Genomic DNA, 12483 nt, shown 5'->3' with positions numbered 1-12483 from the left:
CCTAGAACCCTTTAGAAGTTAGGGTATATGTTAACAGCCTGTTGTAAAAAGGCATTTTAGTCTACAGACAAACAGCCAACTATAGAATTCTGTTAATGTATCTTGTAGATAACTCTCTTGCTTTAACTGTACTACTACAAGATAAGTTTCAGTCTTTCCTACAAAAGCAAATGTTGATACAGGCAAGGGAAATTGGTCAGTTTGTAGCTAGCAATGTTGAAGTCCTTCCAAATAAGGACATCCCTTCTATTTCCTGCTCTGTGCTATAATTCAGCTATAGGAACTGTAAAAAGATATGTTAAATTGGAGTTTTGGACCCTAAAGGGGAGGAAAGGGGGCAGAAAGGGGAGGAGGAGGAGCAACACTGAGCCACCAGTGGCAGCTTGCATATTCTTAGGGTAGGCACATGTGCTTTGAGGCCACTGACCTGTTTTCTATGACTTTATACATAGCTTCCTTTGCCTACTGAAATTTTTAAACAATTGCCTAGGAAAAAAAACAGCTACTATAAATCTATTCCCTGAGATGAATTACAACTAATGAAGTCCACGTTCTTCGGCTCTACAGGAAGCATTAGACTTGTACCTGTGTATATGGAATAACTAAGTAACATAGTCCTAGCAAGCTTGCTTGAGAATTATAACTGTATGCAAGACAGTAATGGCCTAGACAAACGGTCTTGTCCCTCTTCTTCTATAGTAAGATGTTGACTTGCATTTTTAGTGCTACATTTGCCTTTTTTTTAATTGAAGGCTATAATTTGAAGCAAAATTAATATTGTCAGTAGCAAAAAGCTCCTGCTGTTGCATCTTGAGTACAGTATGGGGTACAGCTGATGAGAGGGCTGTTCTTACCCTGGCACATGATTTTTTAAAGATATTAGTCTCATGAGACTTGCATATATAGCCAGACTTGTACAGTTATACTGCTGTATTCTAGGCCTCTTACAAATCAAGGTGAAAAGAATTAATTCAGTAAGACTTTCTTTAGTTTTCAGTAGAGAACAGTTCACTGATGGCTCTTGTGGGTTTCAAGACAGTCAGATAATTGGTATACAAAAGTGATACAAAGTGCTGAAGTTCTAGAACAGAATAGTTGTAGCAAGATGACTTTGTCCATTCAAGTTTACTGATCACACAGATGAAGTATCTCTATTTTAATTCAGCAAAGAATTCAGTGTAAAGGGCAAACTTCAGAAATTATGAAAAAGTATAAATCAAAGATCTAATTTCTCTTCTAGCAGCTGTAGGAGAAAGCCAGTGAAAAATAACTGGTCCTTAGTAAGAGGTGCTTCACACTGCTGCCCCTAAAAACCAGCATCTTCAATTTCAATGGATAGGTGTTTGCAAGTTAGTGCAATAGTAAAGTGCAGAAAGTGTTTTCCATTCTCCTCTTCTCTTTAGATGTGGGTATCTAAGTTGTTCAAGTATACAAAAATATTCCATTTGATTTTTCTTTTTTTTAGATCATGTGGGGGAAGTCTTTATTTACAATGAATTTCAATAAAATTTGCATAAATACCTACCCAATACTGCATCATTTGACTTTGTAAGCAATCACTCTGTCCTGTTCCCACTACTGTGCTCTGTCTCTATGGTATCAATATTATCAGTCCTTTTTTCCTCTAGTGTGGCAGTAGCTGTTGAAACTGATATATCATTATCTTCAGGAAGTATTTGTTCTGACTGTAGGGATTCTTTAATTTCATCTTTGCTCTGCAGCTTTGCTTCCCTCGATGCCACCAGGATTCTCAGTAAAGTATTTTCTTTAAGGAGGTTTTCCGATGCATCTGCTAATTCTTGAAGTTTTTCAGCCATTTCTAACAATTCTTGATTCTTCTGGTCATATGTAGCCTGTAACTGCTCACTGTGGAGCTGCAGAGTCTTGTGCTGCTTTTCCAGTGTGTGTTTTTGCTGCTGTAACCTATGTTCCTCTCTCCTAGCTTCAGAAAGCTGTGCTTCAAGCTGGTCATGGGCCTGATGAAGGGCACTGATTTCTGATCTTAACTTCTGAATTTCTCTCTCTAAGTGGGAGATACGTCCTTGCTGTAAAACTGTCTCTTTATGCAGGCATTCTTTGGTACAGGGCTCTGATGAATGAAGACTTGAGTGATGTAAAATAAATTTAAGGAGGTTAGGAAGGTTAACTGAAAAGTCTTCAGGGAACTTCACACTTTGTTCCTTCCTAGAAAGACATAACAATATTAAAACATCCAGATAGATAAGCAATTTTGTCTAAGCATCTGCTGTTCAACTCCAATGTGATACTCTGTTTTTTATCAAGAATGGGTAATAGAGTAGCTAAGAGCAACCTGAATTCATGTAATAAAGATAGAGCACACAGTATTTTCTTTTAATAAACCCTTTTACCTGTATTCCAATCTGGGTGCTGTAAGCATCTCTGCACTGGATTGGTATTTGTTTGAGAGCAAAATTTTCTGTCAAACTTCAGAAAACAAGTTTTAGTCTTAAGGTATCCCAATTATGGGTTATGAGCTTGAAGTACATAGGGTAGCATCGCTGTTGGGCAGGTGTGATCGGTGTGTACTGATACAAACATTTGTAAATTATGTATAGAGCATCTGATGGGAAATTACTGTTTTAAGCCTGTATATGTTATTCTGGAAGAAGTAGTTTAATATGTTCCAACATCAGAAGTGTATTGCAAGGAACAGAAAACTACTGTTTGCTTTTAAACAGTAAGTAGTCACTGTAGTCAGAAGCAAGACCCTTTTGCTGTCAAAAACATAATTATTTTTACTTGTTCCTCTTACTACTTTGTCTTTATGCCACTGAGATCATAAAGAAAGCAAACCAAACAAGTTTTCTGGCTTGTTTTTTTATTTTTTTCTGAAGCTCATTACATGGTTGTCAATACTAAGCCTAGCATATGAAAAGGTAGTCCCATTGCTTTCTGCAACAGCATAAACTGTTACTTTTAACCTGACAAAGGAGTCTTAAGCTGCTTGAAGACCAACAAGTACCAAATTTTTTCTTCAAGAATACTAACCACTAAAAGACACCCCTAAACTCCAGCTGTGTCAAATGTTAAAAATACTGCTATTTTTGGACCCTGTGCATACTTTTAGCATAAAGCACAGGAAGCTAAACTGTCCCCTGAGGACTAGACAGGAACTAATTCTTAACTTTCTCTTTCTGAATCAGTTACGTCTTCAACCCTTCACTCAGCATGTTCCAGTATAACATGATTTTGCTGCCTCCTCGCTATTGCAGTAGAGTGACTTATACTTCAGTATGTTTAACTGGATAGCTAACTAATAGTTTATTACTTTGCAACATCTTTAGCCTTCACCAGCCAGAAGCATATTCTCTCTTTCATTAGAGAGCCATCAAAACAGAAGAAAAGCTTATTTTACTTCCCTTTGGTTTCCAAATTCATAACCAGATACAGGTCAGCTACACAAGTCAGGAAAAAGTACACAGGATAAACCCAAACAAAAATTATTCCAAAGCAAGAAAGCCAGATTCAAGTATAATCCCTAATGCCTCAAAGTTTAGCACTACTGCTCACAGTTTAGCACTGTGTGCACAAGTCCTGGAAAACTCCTCTGTCCCCACGTGACATTACATTTCTGAATTGCTTACACTGTGCATCTGGAGTGGGGAGTTATTCAGTTCTCAATTACAGTTGCCCTAAAAATGTTTTCTTTGAAATCCAACTTATTAGGATATGGGATATAAACATATGCTAGTATAATTGACCTGAAATATTGTAAGTTGTTTTCAGTAGAAGACAGATACTGTATTTTATCAATAATTCAAGCACTTCAGCTAGATGAGGCTCCTGTTCATCAAAAATAAGCTGTTTCTGAAAGTGTAACCAAAGTGGTTTTTTTTTCCCCTGCTGACTGATGATGTTCAACCAAGTTACTCTTCTGATTACCATCAGCAGTTTCTCAGCTGACAATCAGATCACATCCAAGTTTAATGAATCATGACATGATTTAGGCAAAAAAGAGTTTAAGACAAAACTGACTCATTATACAGTGGTAATATTTTGCTACATCATCATCCATTCTTATTGATAATAAACACTGTATCAGAAAATCTAAAAGGCTATTTAGAACAAAAAGCAAGACAAATTATTAACAACGTGGTGGAATGAAATACAGAACAGTTACCTTGCAAAAACTGTCTCATAAGGCAAATGCATAAGAAGATGCACAGAAAGCCTTAATATGAGGCACCTTTATAACCAAATTAATACATGATGACTCTAGTAGTGCTACTGATACTACAACTACTATCAAAACCTAGTTTTCTTGATTACCTAGATGCAACAAAATATAAAACACACTGGAGAGGAAAAGCAGGAGAGAAACCAATGACTAGAGGTATGGTATCTTTGTGAGACCAACTGGAACACTACAAAAACAATCTCACTAAAACTGTTATGTTTGTCACTCCAAAGACAGTCTAGTGACGCTTTATAAAACAGACCAAGGCAAAATTATTATCTATGAAAAGAAACAGCAAACACTGGGCTTTGTAGTAACACAGGGACGATGGTAACTACTCGAGGAAGCTTCGCTTGCTGTAAATTGTTTTACTGCTCTAAACCCTGCTTGAGTTATGCCTTAAAATAATTCAAGAAAAAGCTTTTCATCATGTTATGCATGACTGTCACTGTCCCCTAGAAGGCATGGTTCTGCAAACTAGGTCCTTGTTCAAAAGTGGGAAGGAAAGTCACTTGAGTCAAGTTGCCAAATAGTATGTGGGGGCTCATAAACTAGAACAGTGGTCTTAAAACTGTAGCCACAACAGTATTTGGAAGTCAATTTCTACCTTTTTCCAGCCCCCAAAATTAATCACAGAACTAGACTGCCATGAAGATGATCAGGGGCTAAAGAGTTGGGGCTGTTCAGCCTGGAGAGGAGAAGACTCTGGGGAAACCTCATAGCAGCCTGCCAGTGCTCAAAGGGGGCTACAGGAAAGGTGGGGAGGGACTCTTCATCAGGGATCGCAGAAGGGGTGATGGTTTTAAACTGAAAGAGGGTAGATTTCAGTTAGATCTAAGGAAGAAATTCTTCCCTGTGAGGGTGGTGAGGCCCTGACACAGGTTGCCCAGAGAAGCTGTGGCTGCCCCCTCCCTGGAAGGGTTCAAGGCCACGTTGGACAGGGCTGGGAGCAACCTGGGCTGGTGGAAGGTGTCCCTGCCCATGGCAGAGGGTTTGGAACTGGATGATCTTTAAGGTCCCTTCAAGCCCAAACAGTTCTATGATTCAGCTTATGCCACCTGACGTAATGGAGTTGACAACAGCAAACCACCACTACTACTTGTCTCAATTATCAACAGCACCTCAAGAAACAGACGTGGCTCATCCCAACTAAAATTGAGACTGCTCATCTTTAAATCAGTCAGTCATCTGCTTGTAGCCACTCAAGCCAGGCACAATTAATGAACTATGTAAATGAGAGTTAGAGTCTGAATACCTGAAAATGTGCAAAACTGAGACCCAGTGGAATCTGCAGAACTTGGACAGGTTACTGGATTGAGGTATTGGCACTGAAGAGTTCAGCTTTGCTAAACAGCAGGCAAAGATAACACTGCATTCATGTAGACAGGTACACACCCTGGAACTACTCCAGTGGAGTTCCTGCTTAATTAACGTAGGGAACAGAGAAGGACTGGAACTGAGCTGGAAGAATGTGGCAGAGGGAGCCTATTTGCAAGGTTTACTGCACAAAGTAGGGGAAATGATGAGTTGGAAGCTGGGGTGACTCAGAACTGATATAAATGAAACTATTTCTGTACTGAATTAAAACACTCATTTAGAACTGCAAAACTTAAAGGCACAGGTTTAAAGATCATGTGGGAGGTAACACTGCATAGTACCAACAGTCTGAATTACCATTTGCTGATGATAGCGTTCTTGAGGGAGAAGGGTGGAAATCAACATTTTTATTTTACATTGGAAAGAGGCAGGTATTTATTAGTATAGTGCTTGTTTTCATTTTCTTTCTATAAAAACTTTAATTGTGTAAGATTAATACTCAGTCTACTAAAAAAAGAAAAACAAAACCCAAGGTCAATCAAGTCTAATACATAGCACATACATGTAACACCAAAACTGTATCTTAAACAATAAACTGAGCACTTTTAAAAACTTGTGGCTCTCTTGCATCTAATATTTCTCATTCCTTACTCCATTGACATTTTATACATTAAACTTACTTTTAATATGAACCTTCTTTCAATACAAATGGGAACATAGCTGACATAGAAATGAAATCTAAAACAGAGGAGAATTTAACCCTTATTTTTATTAAATCAGGACAAGATATGAGCTATCTCTATATGTAATGCCATTGCTATACTCTGTAAAATCAGAGATTTTGCCTTAGATATTAGCATCTCCTTCAGAGAGCTTATAAAGGCCAGAGGTATTTCAACTCATTCTCTGTGCAGCTGTTAGACTAGTTCTTAGCTGATGGAACACTTCCATGGTTTATGCAGACTGCCAAAGAATCTGATACCCCAAATAGAGGTTATGCTAGACACATATACAGTCCCTCCAAAAGCCAAACATCAGAACAACGAAAGAAACGCAACCTGAAAGAACTTCAGTTTGAGCAACGAACACTCTGAAGTCCCTCTGCTTACATTACATTCATACAGCCACCGAGGAGTGAGGGAGAAATAAAAATTCACAGATTAGGACCACTGTAATATTTTCAAAGGATGCATAAGCCCTCCTTTAGTACTCAGATTCTCTTATTTTTTTAAAAAGACAATTTTTTTACTTTAAAAACATTTAACTATCTCCTTTCCCTCTGTAATGTCAGGATTGTTAGATTTTGTTCTCTTAAATGAGACTAAGCTTGGGTTGGATTACTTATCTGTGCTTAGTTTTTATTTTTCTTCATTAAAAGCATAGCAGGCAAATCCTTGCATTTTACTGCAAGAATCCATTGTAATATTCTTTGAGATCTCTCTTGGTTTATCCAATTGGATGCAATTAGATACAAGTTGCACTAGATCTATGTTGCACCACCATCTACATAATTTCTCCTCCTTTTCCCAGTCTTGTAGTCACTCATTAATTTATTTGGACCATGGCAAAATAATAATTTTAAATACAACCCAATAACAAGGAAAATTACCTGAAGAATAAGGTTAGTAATGCTGCTGTTCATAAATAAAGACTTACAAACATCTAAATAATGACCTTTGGAGAACACTCACTATCTGCATACCATCAGCTAACCATGTCTGTTGGGCTTTTTTGTTGTTTTGTTGTTGGTGGGTTTTTTTAATTAGAATATGCATAAAGTAAGAATGCATATATGGAAATGAATTACCGTTTGACTTTTTTCTCTGCTAAGACATGTGACCAGATAATTATTATAACTTAGTAAAGTGAAAGTTAAAAAAGCACAGGGAAAAGAATTATATTACCTCTGATGAGGAAAAAATAAAATGGTTGGGAGACGGTCTGTCATAAATTCCCATGGAAGGTCATTTCGAGTGGTATCAATTCTGTTAAGAAAAGACACACTGATGAAGAGAACAGGCAGATGAACAATCTGTATTTTCTTGTAAAACACCATTTTAGGGGAAGAAAGAAATGCAAGTATCTGTAAAAGTAAGCCTAAGTGTATTATGCCAAAAATATGTTGTGCATCTGAGTCAGCAGAATTAACTACCAATATTCAAGATGATGTGTCTCAGTTTAACAAATAACTGTGGGGGTTTTTTTGCTACAAAAATATGTACAGTATTCTAACTGGTCTCACTCAGCAATTAAATCACACACTCATGTACACATCTTCATTATGTACACACCTTCCTTCTCTGAAACAAACAGACCTGTCTAACAGTTTCAGTGTGAGACTTCTATTCATTTATTTGTTCCTCAAGCACAACTCTATGAGTATTTTCCCCTCAAGTAGCTTTGGCAGTAGATTACTTTGCTTATTCCAAGGACAAGCACATTCTTAAAGGCATGATTTTTTCTAAAGTTCTACATAGAAAGGAACATAAGATTTTGTGAATGAAACACTTGTTCAATTGCTTGTTATGTTTTTCTCTGCATTTTTATGTTTCCTTAAATTACAAATAAAATTCTTATTAATTACAACAGTTGTATTATAGAAAAAAACCATAGATGATTACATCAGTAATACTGCAATAAAAATAATAGAGCTAATGAGAGAACTTCAAAGTCAGGAAAGAGAATGGGTATACATCTGAGAGTAGCATTACAACTGTGGAAATAAAGCCGTAATTATAAACAGGTGGTAACTCCAGATTTTTAATTTAATTTTTTTCCTGTACATCTCATGCTGGCTCCTGGAGTAAGTTCAGTCAGAATGAAACAAGGACGCAACCAGAGCAGAAGTTGTAGTGTATTGATGTATTATCAAATACATGAACAAGAATGTTTGGGTTGCATTGAAATATTAAAAACCTTGGAAACACCACACAAAAACATGCCTTTTATATATATATATATATAAATACAAATACTTTAATATATATAACTATATGTATTATATATAAAAATATATATAATACACATATGTCGCATCTATATATGTCTATAAACTGGTTTTAGCTGGGACAGAGTTAACATTCTTCATAGTAGCTTCTATGATGCTATGTTGTAGATTTGTGATGAAAATAGTGTTGGTAACATAGAATGCTTTGGTTATTGCTGCACCGCACTTCCACAGCACCAAGGCCTCCTGTTTCTCCCTCTGCCCCCACAGGGGATACACTGGCGAGCGGAGACACAACCAGGCAGATGACCTGAACTAACCAAAGAACTATTCCATACCATGTAACATCATGCTCAGCAATAAATGGGAAAAGAAGGCGTTTTAGGCAGGCTAGCCATCTTTTACTTGGGAACCATCTGGGCATCAATCTACCCACAAGAGGTGCTGAGTGACTGCCTTTGCATCACTTGTTTTGCTTTCTTCTTTCTCTTTCCACTTACACTTCAATTATTAAACAATTTTGGTTTGTTTTATCTTGACCTCCATGTTTTCTCAGGTTTATTCTTCCTTTCCTCTTCCTCCATCCTGCTGGGGATGGGTGGGGGAGGTGAGCGAGTGGCTGTGTGGTGCTTAGCTGCCTACAAGGGTTAACTCACAACAATATGTATTTTGCCTATCTCAAACTATTTCTCAAATACAGTACTGTAGGATATAATTACTTGCTACAAATTATCAGAGAGAGGGGAAAAAATTATTTTCTACTGCTGTCTTACTGATTCGTTTCCTGAAATTAGGAAGCTTCAAAGTTAATTGCACTGTTTAAAAAATCATTTTAATTAAACTGCGTAACTACTGCAGTGAGATTGAAAACCACCAAATTTATACAGAGGAAAACAAAATAATCCATTCAAAGAAAAATTAAGTGGATCACATTCATATCTCCTATTGCAAGATTGTAGAGAGAAAAAAAGTTTATTATTTTCTAGGCTGATGACCTCAATGAACTTACATTATTCTAGAGAGATGAAATTAGAATATTTTTTACCTTGCCACAGTGAAATTATCTGGAGGCAAAAGCCGAGCAAGTTGTATAAAGATGTGATTAAGTGAAGCACAGAATCCACACCACGGTGCATAATAGAGCAACAAGACATTCTGGAAAATGAAATGGAGAAGAGTTTGATTATCTACTGCAGTTAATCTGCAGTAAAGGAGGACAAGTCTTCACAACATCTAAAACTTGAAACCTTTAAAATATGAAACTATATTCTAATGTTTATAAATTTTATTATAAGCTATTTACTGATGCCCTGTCTACTGAGTTAACATACAAAAACTTTTGGGGAATTCTCTTTCCATAAAGACAAAGAGATTTAGATTATTTAGGTTAGGATCATTCCCTTTAAGTAAAAATGCACCAAACTTTACTACACTTCCCAAGATTCTTTGCAATCTTAAATTCCTATGTATCCAACAGTGACTGTATACTTTGGGTTTGGGGGGCACGGAGGAAAAGATGATATCTAAACTTCTGCTTTTTGCCTCTAACTAGCAAAGCAGGAGTTAGGGCTGCTGGAAACCGAATACTGGAGATGCATACATTCACTGCAGACCTGAAAGACAATGGATATTAATCCTTACTATCACATCTTTAAGAAATCAAAGTAATTTAACTATGTTCAGGATGACTTCTTATGTAAAGCAATTTCATGGCATGTAATTGGCAAGATTTACCTGTGAGAGTTTTGGGGTTTTTGCTGTGTGCTTTCACATGATGCCTTGGGTTTAAAACCTGTTTTTTTTTTTTTCCATTATCTACTTCGCAATAATTTTTAACTTTTTTTAAAGTAAGCTTTTTAAAGAAATGTAATTATAGAAAATGTTGCAGTATATTTATTTCCTTTGAGGTATGAAACACAGAAATCAGAATATTCTTCAGTGTTACCTCAAACTGTATGTATTTAGCACGTGCTCCTGCTACACTGGAAGAAAGTAAAAGGAAAAATCAACTCATGGACACTTTTTTTTTTTTTTTTAAAATTAAAATCTACCTTTCAAACACACAGGAAAAAGCCCATGCCTCCTCTCCCCAAAAAATAAAACAAAACCCCAACAAACCTTGAACTGTGGCAGAAATCTGACAGGGAATCAGTTGCACTGACTTTGATTATTTCAACTCCAGAAGATACTACTTTGCAGATTTACTTAAGATCTTACTATTCAGAATTGCCTTTTTTTTTTTTTTAAAGCACTGTTGGATAGTTACAAAATAATGTATTTTATGTTACAAATAAGCAAAGCACATCAATGTAAAAAAAGAATGAGACCCATTCCTCAAAAGTCTGAGAAATTATTTGCAAGAAACTTTTTCAGTAATGAGGTGTACCTTTTCACTCAAAAACACAGTATCATGAAAGGTATTAGTAGTCACTTCAGTGATTACACGCTGTTCATGAAAATGGACTGAAGGGTCATCAACAAGATGCCTTTTCAAGGGACTGTAGAGAACACTGAAATTTTTTATGAAGTTCTCTGAAATGAAATTGATACATAACAAAGTTATTTCAGTTTCACAAATATGTGATTTTGGCAGTTTTTACTCTGGAATTCAGAAGAACTTACAGAGAAAATACAAATTCAAACCTGGTTTCATGTCATTAATTTTTGACAGTTTGGTATCAACTCTTGAATAACTACCACTTATGTGAAAACAAGATAAAATTTCACTGTTTTTTTCTTTTACCCATTACAGTCTTATTTTCACTTGCCACACTACCCTCTAATCTTGCTTCTAGTTCCTATTCAATGTACTATAATAATAATAATTCTCTACCCTCCTAATCTAACCACACATAAGCCATAAATACTATGCTCTCACCATTTTTCACTTTCTACATAGCACTGAAATACTTGTACCTCATCCTGAAGGCTCTACTTAATTCCACGTTTATTTGCATTTATTCTTTATTTATTCTGCATATATTCTGTAATTCTCCTTTTGCTTTAGACCTTTAAAAGACTATGCTACTCCCATGCCGATATGACCAGCCACCTTTTGTTCACCAGTGATCACCTTCCTCTTCATTCAGCTTTCTCCTTAAAGATATTTATCAAGTAGCTAGCCAGTGGTAAAAATTTAAAACAAACTCCAAAGCCCTCAACTACCTTCAGCTACACTAATCCGAGCCTTGATAATGTTCTCTAAATTGCTGCAAGATACTGACTGTAACCTTCTTTACAATTTAGGTAGAGAAATATTATTCTATGCATTAGAAAATAAGACTAATTCAGTAATCAATACAAAAGATTTAATATCAAACACACTAAAAATAATTATTTGATCAAACAGAAGCATTCTGTGCTGGTATTTCCAGTCCAAAAACTAGGCCCAAGTAAAACTGGCACTTCTGCACATACATACAAAATACCAAATCATCAAGTCTATCTCTGAAATGCAAATAGCAGTACATTTAATTTTATATTTACTATTCAGCATTTCGTTAAATTCTCACACCAGACCAAAACAGGTTTTATTCTTTCTAGATCTCCAGATTTGGAGTATCTATGCATGATTAAGTAATAACTGAAAGGAGGGGGCTATTAAAAGACATACTCCTGAACTTTTAGAAACCACCTGTAAAAACTGAAATCTGTGAAAGGTATTAAACACAGATCTGTTTTGTTATTTTAAAAAAATCAAAAATCAAAGAGGCTTAAGGAAGGAAAATAAAATAAATAAAACCCACAACAAACAAACAAAAATCACAGTGACTCCTTGACAAAATATGTAGAAGCAAAAATCTTCCGGAAGTTCCGATGACTTGGAATAAAAATTGACCGAGCATTACTCAGCAGAGAAACCGTCATCATGCTCAGGAAATCCTGTGACCTGAAAAAAGTTTGAGACAGAAAGTACTGGGAGCAGAAAGGGGAAGGAAATCTCAATCTCCTCACTCTGCTCTTAATTTTTCCTATGCACCCTTTTATGGTCACTGGGGATTTTGTTTGTTTTTCCAGAGTG

The 12483-nt window shown here is 36.1% G+C and overlaps 1 protein-coding gene across 4 annotated transcripts in view; it reads right to left on the bottom strand.

The window, feature by feature from the left end:
• Window positions 1-899: 899 nt before the first annotated feature.
• The window catches only part of TXNDC11 (thioredoxin domain containing 11), a 32816-nt gene continuing 21232 nt past the window's right edge, over window positions 900-12483 (bottom strand). For all 4 annotated transcript variants that reach the window (XM_042798594.1, XM_042798595.1, XM_032983612.2 and 1 more), the window contains 4 exons: window positions 10849-10994; window positions 9508-9617; window positions 7420-7500; window positions 900-2184 (listed from right to left, as the gene is read on the bottom strand). In XM_042798594.1, coding sequence (XP_042654528.1) covers window positions 1557-2184; window positions 7420-7500; window positions 9508-9617; window positions 10849-10994 — 965 coding nt within the window. In that variant the 3' untranslated portion in view covers window positions 900-1556. The remainder of the gene's footprint in view (window positions 2185-7419; window positions 7501-9507; window positions 9618-10848; window positions 10995-12483) is intronic.

Source organism: Tyto alba, unplaced genomic scaffold, assembly GCF_018691265.1.
Source record: "Tyto alba isolate M040663 unplaced genomic scaffold, T.alba_DEE_v4.0 Super-Scaffold_28, whole genome shotgun sequence".
Lineage (NCBI taxonomy): Eukaryota > Metazoa > Chordata > Aves > Strigiformes > Tytonidae > Tyto > Tyto alba.
The sequence above is the reverse complement of the archived record's forward strand: the minus strand, read 5'-3'. Positions and strand labels throughout refer to the sequence as shown.